Source organism: Odontesthes bonariensis, chromosome 5 (assembly GCF_027942865.1).
Source record: "Odontesthes bonariensis isolate fOdoBon6 chromosome 5, fOdoBon6.hap1, whole genome shotgun sequence".
NCBI lineage: Eukaryota > Metazoa > Chordata > Actinopteri > Atheriniformes > Atherinopsidae > Odontesthes > Odontesthes bonariensis.
Genome location: NC_134510.1, coordinates 28326922 through 28350960, shown reverse-complemented (window position 1 = coordinate 28350960; position 24039 = coordinate 28326922). Strand labels below are relative to the sequence as shown.

At 40.3% G+C, this 24039-nt stretch overlaps 2 protein-coding genes across 5 annotated transcripts in view; both read left to right on the top strand.

Moving 5' to 3' along the window:
• Positions 1-24039, top strand: part of rps19 (ribosomal protein S19) — a 234451-nt gene that overhangs the window by 175405 nt on the left and 35007 nt on the right. The window lies entirely within an intron of this gene.
• The window catches only part of cadm4 (cell adhesion molecule 4), a 181612-nt gene that overhangs the window by 135902 nt on the left and 21671 nt on the right, over positions 1-24039 (top strand). The window contains exons 1-5 of one of the 4 annotated variants that reach the window (XM_075465975.1): positions 710-2887; positions 9978-10124; positions 15887-16174; positions 20127-20288; positions 21944-22034. In XM_075465975.1, the coding sequence (XP_075322090.1) occupies positions 2731-2887; positions 9978-10124; positions 15887-16174; positions 20127-20288; positions 21944-22034 (845 nt within the window). In that variant the 5' untranslated portion in view covers positions 710-2730. Of the gene's footprint in view, positions 1-709; positions 2888-9977; positions 10125-15886; positions 16175-20126; positions 20289-21943; positions 22035-24039 lie in introns of those variants that run through there. The other 3 variants (XM_075465976.1, XM_075465973.1, XM_075465974.1) reach the window with 3 other exon arrangements.

Here is a 24039-nt window from a genome sequence, read left to right as displayed (position 1 = left end):
CAGTGTAGTAAGCTTCTTCTATTGGCTTTGTATTGCCAGTTTTATTGCCAATAACAGTAATGATAGTACATGTGGAAATGAGCTTTGAACGAAGGAATTGCATTATGCACGATGTGTTGATGCAAAATGTGCTGACAGGTTGGTCTTGCTGTGAGCAATGATTTCTCTTTCATCACTATAAAAATATGGTGCAGATACCTTTTAATGGGCCAGGTTCGCATCAGCATAACTCATAAAGTCATAGTCATGTTCGTTTCTGCTTTATTCGCTGCATCCTCTCTGAAGTACAAAAGACGCAAACATGTACAGAGCTGTGTGCATCCCCGCTGCCATAAAACTGTCCATTTAACATAAAGAGGCACTATGACGCCTCTTTGTGTGTCTGCATGGATAAATTAATGGTTAGTAGATACTGAAAGAGGCAAACATTCAGCCAAATGTACAGTCTGCTTCAGTCAACACTAGACAGTCAAACACATTCACATGCACACACACACTGCCACTGTTTGTTGACCTGAAAGACAACCATTGTCACTGACTCCATCCACAAAAAACACTCACTAACCTTCACAAAATAGGATGCAAAATATGCAGACACTGATCCCACACTGACGCACACACACTTTTTAAGCAAAGGGAGGGAGCCCAGGCTTATATAAACAAGTAAAGGACAGAAAACGGACAGATGGATGTAATCGTCGGCGCTCACACACTGGGATTCTAAGAGTTGTTGTAGATCAGCAGGGATGAAGGGAAACAAAACACGGATAAATTTGTGGGAACTAACAAGCTGCTACGAACTGAAGGATTGAATGAAGAGGACAAAGAGAGGAAGCTAGGACGGATAAACTAAACACAAACTGAGGACATAAGTTTGAGCAAACGAATACATTTTGGTTCTGTCCGTCTGGTTCCAGGCCGTAGACCAGCAAGACCCAAGCTGCTGGTGTTCACCAACACAGAGTAATTTTCTTAGCCTCAGCTTGTTGAACTGTTAAGTGGGCACTGTGGTGGAAGATTTGTGTTGATACGCCGTTGGCTTTGCCAGAAGTGTCAACGGTCGTTGCCGTTAGAGCTCATTGTTTTAGCAGTGGCACAGACGCAGAGAGCGAGCAGGCAGCGTGTAGCAACGTAAGAATGACGGCCGCGTTTTATTCCATCAGATAGTGCTCAGTGAGGTGTGTGGTGCAGCTCGTCACGCTTTTGTTCTACACTCAAAGCACACTCACACTTGCATTTACACACACACACACACCGGAACTACACACTCCCGCAGACCAGATCAGTGTGTATGAGTAAGTGGAAATCTGGAGAGCACCCAGTGGACCATGTTGAATAGAAAGACTTAGGCAGGTCGATACTGCATGATTATATTGTCTGATAACCTGTGATTATTCGGAGGAGTCTCAAATTACCATGTAAAATCACTGTCCATTCATGCTACAGTGTGTACATGATAGAGTATTGACAAAGTCCTGGCATTCAAGCGAATATCGGATTCCTGTGGGGTAAAATGACAGACAAAAAAATGTAGTATCTGAAACTAAAGTATCTGACTGCAGTTTGCTGAACCTATTGCAACTTGGCTATTTTACACAGGGTGATCACTTTCTATCTCTGTCTTTACAGAGCAGCAATCAAACTTGATAGATTTTTTTTTTTTTACTTCCGAATGAGTTGCAGTAAGATAGTGTCTCAGTCTCTGTGGAGGTCTGGTCGGTTTGGTTATAGCTTAAAGGAGCACTGACTACTTCCTGCTGATTTCTTGTGTGAAAAGTATTGAAAACCTTGTCCGACTCATTGAATACAATATGTTTGAGAATGAAGATTGTTGCGCCCGATTTGTCTGTCCTTGAGGACACAGCAGTGTGAGTAACTTTATTTGGAAACTTGGCATACGGTTAACATCTGTTTAGATAACTTGGCTCAGCTTTGGAAGATGATTTTTTCAGACTTTATCTGACTGAAATAAAGTGTTATCAATGTTTTCCACTCCTTAGTGCAGAAGAGTTTAACTTGTAGAAGACAAGCATTCTATCTTCTGTTGTAGTCAAGTGTATAGCTGATTGTTTGGGCCCCTTCTGCTCAGAATTGGCATTGACTCTTGAGTGTACAGTCTGTGGAAAAATACTTAAGTTGTCTTTGATTGTTTTATTTTCATAGCTGCCATTGCTGGAACAGATAACAGTGTTGCAGGTCTAGACATGTGGGATTTGGTTTTTGGTGGCTCAGAGCAGAGTGGTTAAGGAAAAATGTTTGTTTTGATTAAATGGAACTGAGCTCCTTGTAACATCGAAGCTTCCGCATTATATGGATTTACAACAATACATATCTGCACTGATTTCAAAGCAGCACAATCTGCTGCAGCCAACAGAGGAACTGCTACTCTAAGCCCATCTCTGTGTTTCTTGTGATATAGTGTCTAAATTACTAGTTCTGTTGTCAGCAAGCGCTCTGACCAAACTTCTGTTATTGCGTGCGAGCCCCCGCCAGAAGTCATTCCTATTTGACTCTGCAGCAAAAGCAGTTTCATTGCATGTGTGCACAACATAAGAGTTCTTTCTTCAAGCGTTGCCCTTAAACAACAACTTCTGTCTCACTGCACTAAAGTTAAGCCGAGCAGTCTATACGTGTCTGCAGCATTGCAGTTGAGAACAAACCAGAGTGCGTGTGTGTGGACTAGTTTGTCTGTGGCAGTGCAGGCAGGGTCACAGAGGAGCCATTGATCAAATGTGCACAGCCACACACACGTTCAAGCTCACACATACACACACAACTTTTCAATACACAATGAGGCTTATCCGAAGCTCTGTCCTCTGCCGCCTCCTTCCTGCCCCCTTCTCTTTGGCCCTTCGCAGCCTGGTCCTGGTCCTGCTCTGCATCACTCGTAAGTCGTGCACGCATGCACTTGCAAACACGTGCATACATACACAGTTTAAATTAGATGTGCAGTATTGATTCTAGCAGGGAAACTCAGGTGTCATTGCACACCCAATGAGTCAGGGGAGCAAAAACAGTGTTCACTCACTTATTTCATATTATTGTCAAGACATGGCAATTCAGTGTAATCACAATCTCTTTGTTCTTTTATATGAAACTCCCTGCAGGTATACATCGCAATACTGTAAATGTGCTGTTTTCTTGTATGTAAAAATATAACACAGTTGCGAATGTGTTAACAAAGTGATACAGAATGAGATTGAGTGCAGTGACCAAACGGTGACAGCTCATGATGGAATACTGATGACAGCTTCAGATTAATTCAAAATTCATGTAATTAAGCCAGGAAAAGTCATTAAAATTAAGTCCACAGAAGAGATGGAGACAGAAGTGTATTTTGTTGCCTGGAGATGAAAGGAGACTCGACATGGAAAGAGATGGAATGGATGGACCAAAGTGAAATATCAACAAATGAAAACAGAACAAAAGAAAGTCTGACTTTTTGGATAGGGAGTGACATAATGAACCAAGTAGAGAGATTGTTAAATAGGGAGAGAATGAGGTGGAAAAGTGAAGTGCATGAGACCAATATATTTTGCTCCCTGAGTCGAACTGTAGATCTTCTGTTCTTAACTATTACTCTTAGTGTTAGTGTTAGGTCGTGTATATATTAAAGAAAAGATAGACTGACAGAAGTAAGGAAGCGTTTGGCCAGATAGCGCTGTGTGTATGTGAAGGAGGAAGCAGCTGAGGAAGAAAAAAAGAGAAAGCAAGACAGAGATGGAGAACAGTGCATTCTGTGTGTCTATGGGAGAAAGACAGAGATGGAGGGAATTGGTACAAAGATAAAACAAGAGACAAGGCCTCAGAGGGAGTTGCATAGGGCTGAGAAATTAAAGGAAGAGTCACAAGATTGATTGAACACAAAGAAGAGAAAAAGCAGATCTGGAGCGATATTGATATTAATTCCTCCTGTTTTTAGTATTATGTATTCAATACAGGGATTTTCTTTTCTTTTTACCCCTGCTGGTAACTATTTCAGTGTATTTTCCTCTTTGCCAAAATCTCAGTTCACTGCTTTTTTGTGTTAATGCTGGATGGGGGTGACAATTGGGTAATAAGGGAGAAAGAATGAGTTTGTTCCTTGGCAGTCAGCTTGGTTATGTAATACATGCCAGTAGGGCAGTTTTGTTTGGCCTTGAATGTGCACGCTCATATACTCTGTCATGCACATTCAACTTCATCTCATACAAGTACACACATTCACACACTCTTGATGTTAAATTTATGCACGCATCTGTCCATTTTCTATCACACACCCATCATCATCCAGCACATCATGTGCACAACATGTACACACCAAAGGGAAGGCAGCCATGTGGTGGATTTTGAAGGGGTGTTAAGACCAATGCTTTTGGCTGTGGTAAATCTCCAGTGTAGTTGCCGTTGTGTAATAGCCCTGTAAATTTCCTTTAAGCCGCTGTTGGGTAGTGTGCAGCAGCCATTGTCGCTGGGTTGTTGGGGCCATGACAGACCCGCACAATGAAACGATGCACAGTAGACAGAGCTAACCAGCTTTGGCGATGAGAAAATCAGGGGGTTAGAGAGGAGAAATGAAAGAGAGGGGAAGATGTGAAGGGGAAGAAGAGGTGAGAGCAGAGAGAGTAATGCGATGGGTGGACAAGAAGAGCGGAGAGCGCTCAGACAGAGATGGTGCAGTGGGGATGGAAGATGAAGGGATGAAGCAAGAGAGGGACATGGTGATTGAAATACGCTGAAGGGCTGGAAAGACATAAAGATGTGAAGGTCAAAAGGAGATGTGTGGAAAGGAAGGCTAGAAGTGCAAGACAAAGGGTAAATGAGATGTGAAGAAGAAGACAACAGACGTCGATGGAAAGGATTTTGGCAGAATTACTGGGGAGCAAAATCAGATTTTTAAAAAACAGGATGTGAAAAGTAAATAAATAAAAGTAATTATTTCCAATGAGAGCTCGGGAGTGAAATTAGACCATTCCATGCATATTTTACCGATTAGCAGTGCAGTGCTAACAGTAAACCAGTTGGTTATGTAGAAAAGGTTTGGTGGTCCCACTAAAAACACAGACAGAAAGAAAGAGAAGACATTAAGTTATATGATAGGTAATTAAAAGCCAAAGTAGAGAAGAAGATTAAATAGGGAGGAAAAATGCTAAATTCAGTTTCTCACCCCAATCGTTTGTTTTGTCCTCTTGTCCCATTCACTCCCCCCCCCCACCCCCCCATCATTCCCTTCCTTCTTCCGCTGTCCCAGCACACTATGAAAACAGCACGATTATGCTGCAGACTTGAGCTGCAGAACAAATCACTTTAGCAAAGGAGAGTGTGCAGATAGAACCAGCAGAGAGGCAAGAAAAGATTCCAACTGAGTCACGAAAAGAGAAAGAATGAGAGAAATTGCAAGGGGAATGAAAGCGTATTGCAGTGTGAAAGGAAACGATTGCAAGGGCAGGAAAAACTACATCGAGGAAGAAAAGAACGAGGGACAGGGGTGAGGAAACGGCATCTAACGGGGGAGAGAGAAGAGTTGGAACAATTCTCCATAGGCCCAGGATAAAAAGAGGAGGAAAAAAGACCTTTAGGATGAAGATGCATGATGAACGACGCAATAAAAGATAAGGGAGATGAGGAGGAAGTAGAGAGGAAGAAAGGAGAAGGGACGATGAAGGAGGCAGGAGAAATCAAGGAATAAGATCAGGCAGAAGGTGGGAGGAGACGGATGGAGAGACTGGGTTTAAATAAAAAAGAGAAAGAGGCAGATGCAAGAATGAGATTAGATATGAAAGCAGTGAGAGAAGAGAGACTTAATGGGGGGATACTCTAAAAAAAACAAAAAGAAGGGCTAAGCGTAGGGGGGCCAAAAAAAAGGACAGGAAAAACTGACGGAACGAAGGTAATGAGAGAGATGACAGCAAGATTTGTAAAGGATTATGCATTACTTATAGAGGGAGATTTTTTCTCTTTGCATTTTTCTTTGATTGGCAGAGTTCTGGCTCCCTCAGAGAGATGGAGTGATAATTTTAGACGGAAAAGAGAAAGAGGGTAGAGGGATTGGGAAGGAGTTGTAGGTCTACAGTGGGAGTTATAGAAAAGAAGAACCTCAAAGTCAGCTATTTCATGGAGTGAGTATACTGCAAAATTCCATGATTAACCTAGAGCAAGTGTTCATACATACACACACACATAAACAGTGCAAACTCAATTTGCATCGATGCTGCGAAAACAGGCTCGCCTCGCAGACTCGGGGGATAACTGAAAAAAATGTACATCCAGATGGGAAGAGATGGAGAAGTTGCCAGTGGACAACCCCATATGAATGGAAAGTTTGAGCTGCTGTTATTGTTTTAATTAAAACAGCAACAACATAAGGGGTTAGCCATTGTAGTCTCCTGCATTGATTCCCCACAAAAAATCCGTGGCCAGCATGCAAAGAAAACACCAGCTCCTGGCCCACATCCAAGCGAAAGATAATGGCAGATAATAAATAGGGTGACGGTGACGGCACTGATTCAAGGATACAAGGGGGCTTGTTTGGGGCAAACAGAGACAGTTCATCTCTTATGTGGCTTGACGTTTTTTGGTTCCGTTTTCACTTTTCTCCACTCTTGGACGGGGAGCAGTAAGTGCACAGCGAGGTGGTAATTCAGTCTGCCAACCCTGCACCAGTGAGGTAGTTTCTTGAATTTACCGTGAGCAAGGGTGAGCCAGCAGTCTACTTGGCTGCCTCCCAAATCCCCCCTCCTTTTAACTTGCCGTAACTCCCTTCAGCCCCCTCCACTTTCCCTTTCTGTCCCCTGGATCTCTTGGCTTATAACTCAACCCCATTGCAAGACCATTAGGATAGGCCCCTGAATGGCCTTGTTTTATGAATTTGCTTGCCATTTATTTATTTATTTGTTTATGTATTTTGAAACGATGACCTCTCTGAGACGCCTATTGACATAATAAATAAAGGCTCCTTTTTTTTCCAGGGTTGTGAGGCATCTCAGTTGATGAAAGGCACCAACTCACTACTATGAAATACTGCCCCCGCTTGGCTGGAGAGAGAAGTGATTGTTTGTGTTATCCCTCAAGTTTTATTTATCAGTTGATCATAGCCTTCAGTGCATTACCATGATATTGATTGCTCTAGGCATTCTCTCTTAATATGAGTCCACGCTTGTGGAGTATTCTATTATGGGCAAAGATTTTAATGGGGCTGAGATTAATACCTCTGTCAGAGAGCTTGATTTGCTCCCCCTCCCTTATATTCCGTCTGTGTGTTGTACTATGCTGGTGATCAGAGGCACAGGCTCATGGCCTTGATGTGAATAGCAGCCTATAAAACCTATAGTCAAACTTAAGTGCCTTACCCAGCTGCGTTATGAGCAGAAGTAGAGGAATATGCGTCATCACTCATATATTTGGCCAGCCCCCACCAGCTGCATTATTATATCCAAACCATCACTTCCTAAATCCCTGCTATGATTTCCTGGTTAGAGCTCTCATTCCTCAGCCGTCTCTTCATTCCTCTGTTCTCTTCATCCACACTGATCATCTACCAGCAGCCAGCAGGTGCTCCGGGGTGACATCTCTCAGCAGGCAGCAACGGATGTCAGTCTTTCTGACTGAAGAAGCCATTTAATGCTTTTAATTTTTTTTTTCCTGTGTCACTCCTCTTTGAGCTTTACTGCCATGCAACTGCAGATAGTTTCCTTTGAAGGGGTGGTAACTGTCAGGGGAAATGGGACAACAAATGGACAGCTAATTACTTTTTCTAACATCATCCGGGATAAACATTTGACTACTTTCTCTTTTTCATAAGTTGCTCTCCTGTTGAAACCTTGTAGTTTCTGATGGGTCACTAATCACACACATACACTGGACTGACTTTGTCATGATGCAACGTGGCACAATTACTATAAGCACTACTTCAGACGATGGAGGCATAGCCCAGCCCAGTTGCTATGGTGTTGAGCATTAACAGCCATTAGAAAAATAATTGCGAAGGTGGTGGCAGGCCCTGATGGCCCTTGATATGAATCACAATATTGATGTAGAGAATAGGAGCAATAATGACTTCAATTAGTGGTAATTGTAATTTTTTTTCTCAGTTCCACAGAGTATTAGAGTCTCCTTTGTCTTTATTCCCTCATGGATTCTAACTGTCCTCGGTTCAATATCCACCATGTCTCCGTGTTTTCTCCTGATGTGATGAATACGTAAGCTTTGAGTATTTAATTAAAAGAGATTAAAATCAAGAAGAGAATTGGATTTGGATGAAGTTTGAAGGATCAGATTATGTCAAAGTAGCTTAATTGCAATATGCCATCCTCAGTATTTTCTAATCACTGCACAAGCCCACCTATTGTACATGTACACACACAGTAGTGGTTAGGATATGCTTAGTTGCAGATACATTTATTTTGGCCCAAAGCAGTCAAGTCAGCCACTTCTGCCATGGCAGCCACCATCTGTTTGTCTCACAACATTTCCCTCCTTCTGAAGGTGTTTTTACAGAGCTCAGAGACACTGTTAGACTCAGCAGCAAAAATATATATCGTCCTGTCGCCTTTATTGGCTCTTCTCATTGCCTACTTCATCATTGCACTTCAGTATTGATGTTCTCTCTCTGAACCCTCCCCGCGGCCAACACTTTAGTCGGGAAGGGGGAAATGCAAATGGAGATGCAAATTGTTAAATACTAGTTTGGGAAAGCCAGCAAGCTGATCCTCTCTTGAAAGCAATCACATTCCACCCCTGGCTGGAACCACGTGACTAATTTCTCCCCAAATGGTTTGAATTCAAAGGACAACCCTCTGTGTCCGTTGTACACAGCAGGAGGTGAGACTCAGCCGAGTCACGTCAACAGCAAGACCCACAAACAGACAGTGCAACAATCAGAGCATAATCAGTCTCCCCATTACCGACTATTGAGCTTTCAGCAACATCAAAGAAGCCTCCCTGCTATTTCTCTGCCCTCTGGTCTAAAAATGTGGCGCTTAGAGACCAGACAACTTTGTAGAACAGATTACGTGAGAAAGTTTCTGTGAGTGTTGCTGTCACTCTGCATGAATGTGTGATTCTGTCTCTATCTTCATTTCCAGGTGAGTACTTACGTGGAGCATGTGTTCATAAAGATGTTTGTGTGTTAGCATATCCATTTGCAAGCGCTGAAGCTGATGCATTATCCCGCCTTTCTAATAAGAGCTATTACATTTGAATAATGGAGTGTAATCAATTGGTTGGCTTGCACCTGGATGATGAATGGCATTATGAATTTGTTATGTGTATTCAAGGCCTCCACCATGGTCTTGGAACTCTGCATCTCACAGACTCATACAATAAGACAATATTTTAAACTACTAGACACTCAGGTAGTATCAGAGCAGCAGTCAAATGATCCATTCAGGAGTGATTGTGTCAGTTCACATTTGTATTTATGCGTGTGCATGGTGCATAGTGTGTGTCTGAACAGCAACAGGCCAGTGGCCTTTCACAAACATATGTCAATGCATTATGTTTGGCGAGCTCAAAGCAATATGGTTGTTAGTATGTTAGTGTTTCTGTGCTGTAAGAGATGAATAGCAGTAATTACAATCATCCCTATTATAATTATGTGAACGCATCACTCATGAGGATCCTCTTTTACTTGTTGAGTCCTTCAGTGCCATCCCCCTGCCTCTCAGTCTTTTTTCTCCATCACTGTCCCCTTCTTTCTTTTCCTCCTCTCTATTTCTTTCTTCAGAATCAGATTCAGCTTTATTGGCCAGGTTTGACTAAACAAACAAGGAATTTGCCTCTTTGTTGTGGGTTCATCTATGATGAAAAGCGACTAAACAAAGGATTCTTTAATTACCTCATTCAGAAAGATTGTATCTCAAGAGTGCTGTGAATTGATCTTTTTTAAAAAGAAAATTCACGGCACAACACTTTCCTATCTTCTTCTCTCCCTCTTTTCTCCTTTTCCATTATCCAACTTCTGCACCACTATATTAACATCCACCTTTTCTCTCCCTCAGCCCGTTGTCAGGCGGTGCAAGCAGAGAATGTGACTGTCCTGGAGGGAGGCACAGCTCAGATCTCCTGCCGCCTGCAGAACTACGATGGCTCAATCGTGGTCATCCAGAATCCCCGCCGACAGACCCTCTTCTTCAACGGCACACGAGGTGTGTATCTGCATGCACATTAGCCCCCACGGGCAAACTTAATCCATCTGTGATGATGCATTTGCCCCCAGTGACATTTAAAGACCGCCTTTTAGATGCATTAGCTCTGACTCACCAACACTTACATTTTACAAATTATTCTTGTAACAAATATCCCCACTTTGCCTTGAAAGAGATTTCACATTAAAAAGTCAGATAACCGCCAAGTTAATTCAAGAGATGGGCTTCCTCTCTCCCTTAACAGTGTGACTCCTCTAGCTGTTTTAACAGCATAGTTCGAAGCTCTCTGCCTAATCCACTGTTAACCCCAGTGATGAGATCAGACCTTATTACAGTCTTCATTAGAGCATAACCTTGACTGTGATTTTTAAAGGCAGCTTTATGGAAAATTATCATTGTGACTGACCAGTATTATAATGAAGTCAAATTTCATTTAGGCCCTCGGGATATGCAAACATTATTTTTTTTTGTTTTTTAATTGCTAATTAAGGGCAGTGGCAAGTTGCTACCTTTGCCAGATTTTCTGTAAGCGCTGCTAGAACACATTATGTTATTGACTTGTTTGGCACACCTTAAACTAGAAATGAATAGCTATATTGTAATTAGCCATTTCTGACCAATCATCACTATACCCTTTGAAATACCCTACAAAGAGAGAGCAGCAAAAATGAAATGATGCACAAGGAGTTGCATCAATGTTGCAGCAAAGCTCAGGTAAAACTTGATCTCATGACAGAAATGTCAACATTGGCCCACAGAGCAAAACGTACAGTTTTGGGATAAAGGCTCAAAAATTGTTAAATTACTATGTTTTCCCTACTTTGTTCCCTAAACAGGTACAGTTAAAATTCTCCACACGGTTTCCTTAATAATGACATAAATCTTTCACTCCCCGCTAATCATTACATGGCCACAAATGCTTTATAAGGAATAAAGGTAGGGGAGGCAGGTGGTGCTAAGCCATGGATGTTTGTAACACTCCCTTGCTCAGTCTCTAGTTCGAGACCCATCCTGTACAATGTTTTCAGCAGTCATTGGATTTCAATTACTCACCCTCCGGCTTGTGATTTTCTTACTTGTAATCCTATTATTTTAGAATGCATAAATTAGTCAATGCAAATAAATGAAATAACAAACTCTAGATTATCTTTTTATGAATGCTGATAAGATGCAAATATTGGAATACAAACTTGATGAACACAAAATTCTACTGTCACCATATTGCCTCTCTCTTTTAAGAACGCTATTTTTCTAATAAGGAAGAAGCAGCACAAATCTTCCTACAGGGTTGTTTTTTTCAGGACACATTGTAATGTTATGCATAGAGGTGTTTTGTTTCCCCAATCATATAATAAATTTAACAATCCAGTAACAGGTTGACAGAACTGCCAATCAGAAACTTTAAACCTCCTTGAGGAAACACCTCCTCACCTTTCAGCATACTTTTCTGCAAACTCATGAGCACAGGACACGCACGTACAAAAAAATATTGTTTCTCTCAGAGAATTAAGTCTCTTTTGTGCCCCAGTAGTCCTTAAAAGTTTGCTAATGATTTGTAGAGGGATTGTTCTGTGGTTTAAATTGCAGGTGGTAATTTACCAATCTTGATTTAGAGAAAGAAAGACCTTTTTTAGTGAGCAAACTTCACTCAACCTGTTGTACCTCCTGACCCCCAAAGTAGCGCACACATTATTATCTCAATCTGCTTCAGCTACTTTGGCAATATTTTTTTAACCGTCAGTCAAGCATCCTTGAATTCAATTTAATTGACACGAACTGAATAGTATACCAGGCAGCCACAATATGAGCTGAATATTAAGGAATGCATTAGAGTTACTATTTGGGTCATGGCTGAGCATCTGATTACGTTTTTTATGCCAGCACCAGTTTCAAACAGATTTAAACCTTCTTTCTAGTATGTGAAATGTTAAGTAAATTTGTTTAGTTTTAGTGCACTGTCCTACGTAGGTAGACAATCTCAAATGCATACGGCAGTAAAAGAAAGGACTGTTAATGTCAAGATGATAAGTTGGTTCTGCATTAATAGCTGATGTTCTGTTGCTGACATTTAAGTTAAACCTTGATATAATGGAAAAGCATTAAAAGGAGAATTCTTGCAATACCTTTACATCACCAGCTTACCCAAGGGTAAAACTTGAAGCAACTTTGAAAACCTTGCGATAATGAACAGAACAACTAGGGAGATTTCATGCTCCACAAAGTTCAGTTTTAATGAAAGGGATCTGGATTTTTCTTCTTTTGCTCATACGCAACCTCTTCACATTTGTCCATGTAGTTTTTGCTCAGTCTTGATGACAAACAGGTTACACAAACACCACTGAAAACACACATGTAACTCAGTCATTTTTCATTAACACATGCAATAATATAGTATGATAGGCCTGTGAGTATGTGAAAATCTGAGCTAATCATGAAAATTCCATGGTCTAGTCATTTTTTGATTCAGTAATCAATACTACCTCACAGTATCTGATTTTCAGAACAGAATGGCAGGATCAGGATAAATAATATTGTTCTACTTTTCACCAATGCAGCACTGATATATTTTTGTACACACTTTTTTCCCCTTAATTGTCAGTCACCTCTATCACGGAGCAGACTCGATTGAGAATTTAAGGTTGCTGCTTTGGGCTGGTAATCTTACTTTTAAACTGTCTACCTGATTCTATCAGATCAGCACGACCGTAAGTTCCATTAAGTATTTAAACAGAGCCGCCTTGTCTGCTCTCCCTCGAGACATTGAGTTGCACCCTTCAGAAAGCATGGAGGAGACTAATCAGAACATAAAGGAAGAGGGGGTGTGAGGCCAAAAGTTAAAGAGAAAAGGAGAAGAATATAAAGAAGGTGAGAATGAGAAACAGGGCATAGGGCTAAGAAATACACAGTGACAGAGAGAATAAGGATAGTCCTTATCCAAATTTTAAGGAATGTATAAAGTATAGATGGCTATCCTCAACTAATTTGACTTCTGAAAGCACCAAAAAGCCTCGATAGGGACATTTTTTGGGAGTGTAAATAACATCTCAATCTGGCTCTCTCCACCCCCGTGTTTGTTTAATCACTTGTCTATTACCCATCTGCCACCCAGACTACAAACTGAGGACTTTTTCGGCCCATTGCACACAAGTTGCCCAAACAGGACTGTTGAAGAAATTACGGTGAATTGGGTTGCAGGTTTTGCCAGCAAATAACCAGTCGAGGTTGTGTTTTATGTGGCAGTAGGGGCAGTTCGCTATAACAGAGCAGTGTGGAACTAACCAAATGGAGCCTTTCTCCTCAGTTGTCCATATCACTATTTCTCCTCATATTGCCAGCTCTCATCAGCATGCAAATGAGACAGGACAATAAAGGTGAACTTGGACTAGAACAGGAGTCTGACATTTAGTTGCCATTTTGTGCAGAGAGAAGAAAAAGACTTACCTATCTGTGGGGAATAGCTCTCTAACAATGCTCCTCTGCCATTTAGTTGAGTGGAGGGAAATTTGTGGGGTGAGGTGGAGAGATTATGGTGTTGTACTTTCAGGAGGGGTGGACTATCTCCATCCCTCCAGGCCACTCTCTTGTTCCCCTGTGAATACTTGTCTCTATCTATATTATTCTATCCTGCTCTCTGCATTATGTAGTTTTATTTGTCTATTACTTTTGTTCTGTCTTCACCCACCTCACCCTCTCCGGAGCACACACACACCCACAAAGACAATATCTGTATCATATGGTGTCTCTGTTATGTTGTGAATTGTACTGAGAGGTGGCCTGGTACTCCATCAGGGAAGTGTCTACTTTTTTCTCTGCAAGCCAAATCCAACACAAAGGAGACGAGAGTGGGACAGAACAAAACCGAGCCAACGAGTTAGGGATGTTTCACAGCCAAGTCAATACAAAGTGAGCCTCAGAGGTATTTATGTAAATCTATGAACATTGAGCCACTGTCAGCCACAGACGGTTGTTAGCACTATTTGTTATTATCGGCACTTTTCTTGCTATTGACTTGACTCTTTCTTTAGTAACAAAAGAAAAATTGTTGTAGGCTCACCTCTTCTCATTCTTCCTGACAATGTGTCTTTTTTTCTTCATTGTGCACAATGAAGTAAGTTAGAATGTAACTCACAGGTCGGAGGTTCAGCGCTACAATTGTTGCATTTAGAAACTGATGTCTAATTTGCTGTGTACAACTATAGTATTTAGCCTGTCTTTTACTGACTCAAATCACTGCAACACTCATTCTAATGGCTTTCCTAAATATATTTCTTTTGCTTGCACAATTAGCTTTATTTGCCTAGCACACAAAAGAGCTATGTTCCTCACAGCAAGTAAAACAATAGTGATTCAAACCTAATAAGTGAACATTAAAAATCTGGACACTAATTAGAAACGGGCTAACAGAGGAATAAAGCGTGTGAACTAGAATGGATGAATACATTGTAGGATACTCTAATCAGTGCTTGGGAATATGAACAACACGCTTCCTCCAATCTGGAAATGAGAAAATCAAGACTGTTCTGTAGTATAAATGTAAAGCCTGGAGCTGCTCCATCGAGTCAGACTTTGTAAACTCTCTCTGAACTTTTTACATCAAACAAAGCTTTAGATTTAGCAGCTATATCAATACCAGGGTAATAAATCATCTTGGTCTTGGTGCTCAGAGCCCTGATTCCTCCTATGTTTTGCCATTTTTCTTCAGCAGTTCTTTTCATTGAAGTGACGTCACAAATTAAATGATGGAAACTCTACATTGGCTGTGAGATAGAAGTTCACTGTTCACTAATACAGAGCAAACTGTCTGGGGGCCAATGAATAATTGATTCCAAAGCTGAAAATGTCTTACCACTCAATTAATGCAAGCCATGGTTCTCTTCAGCTGTTTGATGTATTTCCTGAACAGGCAGGAAAAAATTATCTACATTTTCAGGGACTGTGCGTACTTTCAGAGATACACAGTAATTAGTTTACGAGAATGCAAAATTCTATTTGGAAAATACTCTCAACCAGATGGGATGGGACTTTCATACAGCAGCAGAACCAAAGACATGCACCTCTTGACTCATTTCCAAACTTAAATGCAATAGAAATTGGAAAAGCTGAGGTGCTGGGTCGCTCAGTTAGTTGAGTCACATAAAGAGGCGAACGTATAAACATAAAGAGGCGAACATATATTAAACATAAATGCAATGTGAGGCTGAGCAATGAAGTGAAAAAAACGACAGTTCATCTATCTATGCTTGCACAGAGGAAACTGTTTTGCCAAAACAGTGTCAAACAGTGTCTGCTTGTGGAGAATTTCCAATCCTACTGAATAAGTGAATTTGTGACCAACTCCCTGAAATGCTTCTCATCTAGACACAAATTTGCAAAATAATAGAGGCAAAAGCCAACCGGTAAAATGATAAAAGGTTCAAGCTTTAAAGTATGGAGTTTAATATGGAGTTTATCTTTTCATTTTTGTTTTCTCCTTTTCTTTGCACTTTCATTATGTTACATAGTGATTTTAGTCCAAACTCTCACATTACATAGACCGATAAAGGGGTTTAAAGGGCTGCCAGTGATTGTTGAACTCACAGCCCCTCTCCTTGTTTTTGCCACTCCTCCTGTCATTTTCATCACCCTTCCTTTCTGTCCAACCACCATTTACATTCTTCACTTCCTTCCCCCTCAACAATGCCAACTCATGCTGTTTTACTTCTGTCCCACATTCATCCCCTCTCCTCCCCCTACCTTCTCCCATATCTTCCCCCAAACTGTAGCTTTGAAGGACGAGCGCTTCCAGATGGTGCTCTTCACGCCACGGCTGGTGCGCATTACACTGACCAACGTCAGCGTGTCGGACGAGGGCGGCTACTTCTGCCAGCTCTACACGGATTCCACGCACCACCAGGTGGCGACGCTCTCCGTTTCGGTGCCCCCAGAGACGCCCACGGTGGAGGTGAAGCAGGAGGCCGTGGAGGGCGGTGAGGTGGAGCTCAACTGTGTGTCGCCACGCAGCAAGCCAGCTGCCACCCTGCGCTGGATGCGTAATGGCCGAGAGATACCAGGTACAAGGACAGAGCTGACAGCTAGACTGATGGATGGTTAGATGGCTATGAGAGACAAATGAGGAAGTTAATGGGATAAAAAAATTAAAAAAAAGGCTGGTAAAGTGGAATGGTGGGGTGATGCCACAGAGTGCTGAATAAAGAAGAATATTAATGGTTTGTGATTGATGGTTTGACAGGGCAAGTGGCAAATGGATCAGTGAAAGAATGCAGGTAAAGATGGATGGATGGAGACGGATAAAGAAAATGAGGGTCTCCCTCCTCTTCCATTCTGATCCACTGATCTGAGCAATGTTTAGGCGACTTATTCCAAATTATCAAGGACTTCTTCCTTTAGATCTAGACATCAATAATCCTTGTGTTACTATTTAGCTCATGAAAGAAGTACAAAGTGCTATATATGTGCATTTGTAGTGAGAAAACAGATCAGCAGCAGCTTCCATAAATATTTCAACCTGTTTTGTTTTTCTAGAGTATGCTTACAACATAAATTCTTTTCTGATCAAAACTGATTCACAGTTATGCCCAGAAATGTTTGGAATTAGACAAAAACTGTGATATTTGGTGTTTATCAAAATATATTTTGTGAAGGGTTTATGAATGACATCTTTTTTATATCTATTTGTTGCTTTTTCAAGGGCTGATGTGCAATTTAACAAGTTAACATATTTGATGTTGAATTGTAATACTTTGTTTAGAATCGTTATCAGCAAGGTCTGCCTCGAGTCTGGACCACATGGACATCACCACAGATAGAGTTTCCTCCTTTGTGAGACTTGACCAGGCCTTAAAATTTCAGCTGTTTTTGTTTATGGGTCTTTCTGCCGTAAAGTAATGTTTAAGCAAGTGAAATGCAGGTAAGTCAGGTTGTCCAAGTTTTCCTTGACCAGCGGTAAACTAGGTCAAGTTTACCAAGTTTACCAAGTTTTCCAGCGTAGGATTTTCCTCTTCTCACAATTATCAGAAACCTTTGGTTATTTTCACCAAGTGTTTTATGTCATTGCTCATCTGTCCTATGAAGTGCCAATCAACCATTTTTGCTGCATTTGATTAAGTGTGAGCAGACAGTGCATCTTGGTATACTTTATAATTCATACAGCTGATCCTGTCTTATATCACATCAATGAACACTGGTGACCTGGTGCCACTCGCAGCCACCACACTGCCGCCATCCGCTTTACAGATGTTCTTTTATGCTTTGAATCATGGCTGTTATAAGCTTTCCTCACATCTTTTCTAATTGTCATTCTGGTATAGGTGGATCTTCGTTCCATCTGTACAGTGAATGCTGTTTCAGAATTTGTTTTCTTTTTTTGCCAACACCTAGTCTGGCCTTTTCTATCCTTGAGGCTGTAAATAGTTTGCACCATTTGGTGAACCCTCTGTATTTTTCTTGGAATTATTGTCTTCACGGTAGAGTTGGATAATGACTTGCCTCCCAGAGAATATTCTTCTTTTGCTTTGATGTTGGGAAGTTTTTCTCCAGCAATCATCCACCACTGGTGCCCTCTGTGGATACCCAGACCTTTTCTTGTTGTCGAGCTTACCTTTGGGGTTTTTTTTTTCTTTGAATGTACCAGCTGTTGGTCTGTCCTCCCCTGATGTTCCTGCTGCCTCCCTGATTGATTTGTCTTCAGTGACATATTTCAGTTGCACTAAGAGCCTCTTCATGTTGCATGTTGTGAGTTCACAACAATAGCTTCCAAATGCAAACTCTAATCTTGAAATCAGCTCCAGGCCTTTGAACTGCTTAATTGATAAAAAAAAAAAAAACTAAGGAATGAGTACCCTGCAACGCTCCAGGAAACAGTTTTTGAGTTGAGTGTCCAATTACATTTGAACTCTTGACAAAAGAGGCTTCCACACTTTGAAGAGTTTTAAGTCCTACTTCTGCTTTGGATTTAGATATACTCATATTAAAGCTATGCTAAATGCACAATAATTATGTAACTTAATTGAATATGTATTCTAAAGTATTAAAATATTTGTGGACATGACAGTATGTTTGTATTTATCTCTCTGTCGCTTGAAAATGTCACTTCAAATATATCTTATGTGTTCATAGTCTGAAAAGCACACTACACCACGAAGGCTCAGATGTTTCCGACACTCAAGATGTTCTGCTGTTCTCTCTCTACTGCTGAATTAGAAACTACTTATTTCAAAATCTTCTAACTTTTCCTTCCTCCTTCTTCTGAATACACTTTGAGCCATCCATCAGTCTGTTACCTTGATCTGTCCTTCTTTTTAAGTCGCTGTCTCCCTTGGTTTCTCTACATTAAAGGAGGGACTTGACTCAATAATACATCTGAAAGATCGATCCTTTTGTAGCTTTCAGTCTATTTAACCCAAGGAAATATTTTTTGCTCTCTCCTGTTAAACAGTATTTGTGCACAGTGCTACATTTGATTTGAATTCCTCAAAATCATTGTTCAGTTCACTGAGCAAGAACAAAAAGCTCTAGGAGACAAAGTTATTCAAAACAGTCCTCACTTGGGCTTATGGCTATTTTATTTAATTCAGTTGTATTTCCAATTTTGAATGAATACAGACAACATAGTACCAAAAGTAGGAATTATGTTTGTGTTGTTATTTCACATTAGTTTATACTTTGCGCTAAAAGAAATTTAATAAGTATTGTTCAAAGTTTTTTTTAATGGATCTCTTTCAGCTATTGTCTTCCCTTCTACTCTGTCGGAATACACCTGTCTCATTGTTCTGTCTCTCCTATATGTCCTCATCCTTTACGAGTGCTTTCATTTCATCTTTTTTTTTCTTTTTAAATTTTCTTTAAGACTTTCTGCTGACAAAGACCGTCAGCCCGTCAGCACAGTTAAAGGTTGCAAGGTTGCTTCAAAAGTCAAAAAGACAGACATGGCGCTGTACTTTTTCTATGTTGTCTCCCTAATGTCTCTTGCTTCTCTTCTCTGCACACCTTTTTTCCTGTTTCCTGTCCTCATTCCTCCTCCCATTAATTTTGGCCCTGAGTTAAATGAACTGTGACACTAAAGGTTGGAGGCAGATCCCAACAGATATGGGAAGCACTCTTTAATTAAGACACTATCTTCCCATCATTCCCTTATTTCTGCTCATCAGAACACACTGCCAGCCTCTCCCTTGCTTTGATTAGGCCGACTTTCATTTGGCTGCTGGCAATAACTGAAAACTCAGGGCAATATAAGTAATATTATATGCAGCCTAAATAAACACAAACTCTCCATACGTGACATTGTGAGGTCCCGTTAGGTTGGCTAACCTCCTTTACCTCCCTCCTTCTGCTTCTCCTCCTCCCCCCTTCTTCTTGCATCTTTATTCCATTCTCATCTTGCTTGGCACTGTTATCATCCTCTTTCATGTCTGCTTCCTCCCCAACACATAGACACACACACTCATGCTCACATCAATCATGCTTGTATTGCTTCCTTGGCTTTCTGTCAATGGGTCCCGCTCTGCTTTTCTTCTCTCACCCAGTTACTGTGACATAACTGAGCCCTTGTCTGGCTCAGTTAAAATCTCAATTGGTTTATGCATATTCTTTCTTTTATCTCACTCTCCCCTATCTATGCCCTTCTTTTGCGTGCACACATGCCAGTCAGTTGATTTGCCATCTGAAAACAAACTTTGCTGCTACTCATAATTGCCATGAAATGTAGAGGCAAATTGCTTTCTTTTGCTCTTGCTCTTTTATTCTGTCCTCCACAACTCATCTATTCCTCTACAGGTGGCTGGGGAAGCTCTACAAAGCTCATTCATCTGTCACTAACTTCTATCTCTTTGTCAACCCAGTGTTTCTGTCCCACTTTGTGCTCCAAGCTAAAAAAAAACCCTTCCGCTACTCTCTATCTCTTTCCATGAGTGTGATATCTCAGCTGGGGAAAGAAGAAAAAGGGCAGGCTTGTTTTTTTGATAGACAAGCTCATCTCTTCTATTTATTTCATCCACCTCTCTCCAGGTGTTGTATCCCAGCAGGACAACGGGAAGACGCTCAGTGTGTCCAGCACCATCCGTTTCCCGGTAGAAAGGAAAGACAACGGGGCAGCGCTGATTTGTGAGGCACTCCACCCTGCACTTAACGGGCAGAAGAGGGTTCGACATTATCGCCTGGATGTGTATTGTAAGTCTCTACTCCATTTGGAATATGTGAACTCTCTTACGATCTTCCAAACAAATGCATAAAGATAATGTTTACTTTCAAATATTTCGAAAGGATCCATTATTTCACCTGTGTTGCTTTCACTTAATTTGCTACTTTGGGACCATTTGTTATTTTGTTTGACTTCATTGACAGCAAAAATTCTTTGCAAGAGAAGCCTCATTTTTCAAACAATGACTATTTCATTTTAAGAAGAAAGCTCAGTTTGAGACTTTTCTGATATGCAGAGCTGCTTAAATGAGACCTGCTCTCATTAAAACCTAATGCATACAAATCCTGTCATACAGGAAGCCGGCAGCCAGGTTAGGGTGCTGGCCTGTGGTTTAAGGAGATTACCAACATCATCCTGAAGAAAAAAAAAAGAAGAAAAGAAAACGCATGTCAGATTAACTTTTGCAATGATCCGAGTACATCTTAGGAATTGATCCCTGCTTACTTATTTGAACAAGGTAAATCTACTGTGCGTCTTAGGAGAGAAAGCAGAGAAATACAGAGTAGTTTAAATTGCCTTAAGGTCGATAATCACAAGCTCAGGCAGAACCTTATTTCTGATTTAAAGCAAATTCTCATTGTTTGCACAAATCAAAAGATGATTATTCCGGATTATTGTAGACAATCTCAAACAGTTATGATCTATAACCTTGTTGATTAAGTTTTAAATGCATAATCTATTGTCTCTAAAATGGTAATTAATTTTGTTTCTTTTTATTTGTATTAAACATATCAAGTTTTAAATCTACCTTTAGTTTCATGATGTGAAGAGGAGCAAAACTTCCTTTCAGTCCAGTAAAAATGTTAGTTAATTATGTTTTTATTATCTATTTTTGTATGTTTGCAAAACAGCTCTCACAGTGTTGTTGCCCATATCCCTGTGGTATACAATAGAAACCCATTATTGATACATTTTATGCAATATTTATATTTATAAAGTATTTCTCCTCTTGTATTATTCTGATACTATTACCAAGCCAAAATCCAATTCCTCCGTTTGCTCTCCTCTCATTCTTGGCAATTTATTGGGATTCTTAGGCCTGTGTGATGTCCATGATTTAGGGTAGTCAGACATTCCACAGGCATTCATAAATATTTACAGTTTGCAATGATTCATATTTAGCAAGTACTTCTGTACGTGTTTTTGGGTTCAGTTCATTTGCTACTTGTATATGAATATTTGTTTTAAATCAGAATGATTGATATTCACAGGTATTAACAATCTGTATGCTGCTGGTTCATCCAGTCAGAGATGTAACAATAATGACCGAACATCAGTGTGAATTTGGCTTCCCATTGCTCTGTTACTGAAATGAGCAGCACAGCAGCTGCTGGATCGGTGGGCTGCTTATGATAACAGGTGTCTCAACTGTAGGATTGTCGGCTGGTTGCCTTGGAAACAGATGTTAAAGACACTTCACCATTTAATACTTTCACCCTCGCTTCTCCTTTTTGTCCTCTATCTCTTGTCCCTGAAATTTGTATTTCTCTATTTTTATTCCATTTTTATCTTCTTTTTATTTTCTGTCTTGACTGTTGCTCTATTGTGTTCTCATATGTTTTCACTTTTTGATTTTCTCTCATACATTCTCACGTACACCACCTATCTTTTTCTTTCTCTGCAGTTGCTCCCACAGTGCGAATTGTGCCTCCATCAGGAATTTTGCGCGAGGGCGATTCACTCAGCCTGACCTGCTCCGTCACTGGGAATCCTCTGTAAGTCTATTTGCATATTTATAGCTGTGTGTTAGTGTAGTTCACCTTCAGAAAATGTGTCCTGCTTTAAGCACAACACAAATGTTGCAACTGTAACTTGAGAAAATAATCTCTATGAACACAACATACAAGCAGTTACGGATTGAAAAGATAAGCCAAATCACAGATAAAGTCATCCTAATCTCTCAGAGGGACATGAAATTGTTACATTTACCAACTGGCACAAAATGATCTGATTTAATTTTTTGACAAAATAATTGCGGATTCTAAAAATGCACGAGTGCTTCAAAGCGATACGCCAGGATTTTAATTGAAATGTGGGAGGTTAGCAGTTCAGTTGCGCCCTTTACAAATGCAAAATTTTACTAAATGCAACTACATGAAAAGATTTTTTTGGAAGTAGTTTGAGCTGCTGTGAGGATGACATTTCAGAGCTGAAAGTGGAATTCAGAGGGACGTGAATGTGCTGCTGCAGATTACAAGTCAGACAAAAGCCTTTCTCTTTAGTCAATAAAACTATATTCACAGCTCTTTCTTCGTCATGTCAACTTTTTTTACATACCCTTCACAATGCATCTGTAATAGCTCACTGATATATCTCTCAAAACATTTTTATCAATTGGACTCAGGCAAATCTTAAACACACATTTTACTTCAGATTTTGCAGAATTATTCTTTTGAAATCACTATGTCTAGTATATCACCTTTTACATATAGAGCTGAGAAGGATGCCATCTCATAGGTTTGTGTTTAACTTTACTTAAAAGAAGAGTTTTGTACCTTTGTGGTATTTACAACCTAATTGGTGAAACTGTACCTGCTGCAAAGCTCATGCACTAGTTTGTGAGGTGTTCTCTGCTTGAATGGTGGAGTCCATTGACATGAATATTTCAGTTAATTCGAAGTTGACATTGTACTATTAAATAATTATAGTATTGTTGTTTTAATGTTTTTATAAACATTTTTATAAATACTGTATAGATTTGATAATATATCTATTGATAACCCAACAAATTACTTTAATCTCTCATTAGCCTGCCAAATTGTTAGACTCGGCAGCTTCTTAACACTGCTGTGATTGGTGGTTGGGGTAGGGTTTCACAATCTTTTGCACAATCTATTGGCCATAATTACTAGGTTTAAAAGATAGTTAATATGATTTGAAAAGTGAAGACAGGAGAGATGACCAGTTGTGACCAGATACTTCAACAGTCAAGGGGCTTTTTAACCCTTGGACTCACCCACTCTGTGTGCATGTTCTGATTTGTTAGCATGGGGGCTAAAATAAAAGTAATGCTGTTTAATGCATGCAACACACACACTATACAGCTGGTGTGAAGCCGGCCTTCGGACAGGTTGGGTCAGACAGCAGAGCCGATTCAATCTAACACCAATCATGAATTCCATTTAAAGGCAGAATCTGTCAGGTCCAATCTTTGCACATCAATTCTGCCTCCAAGAACTCAAGATGGCAGTGACCAAATGCTAAGTTAAGGGCCTCAAGATGATATTCCACAAACCAGTAGGTGACATCATGTTGACCACTTCCATATTTTAGTATACAGTCTGTGGTACATAGACCAGGCACTCACAGATGTACTCACTTGGTGCCACTCAGATTGATGTTTTATGGTGCTGGTGCAGTAGCTGCTGTTGGATGATGATTTTGAGGGGTCTAACTAAGATGTTGGACTGCTGCTGATGTTGCAGTAGGTGCACTGATTTGACTATGACTGGAGGAAGTGCTATAAATGCAGTACCTCTTCTTTTTCAACTGATGTTGTAACATCAGCCAAACACCAAACCTTTTTATCTTTTCAAATCCACTCTAAAAGGTACTTCATGGCAAGAAAGATGGTAATGGTAACGCTTTACTTCATCATTTAATTTGCTGCAAATGCAGCGAAGAACGTTTCAGGTAGAATAATTTAATAAACAAGAAACTTGGATTGTTAAAATATATCAAGAAATTCTATTGGAAAGGCCCACAACCATGTGCTTTTTA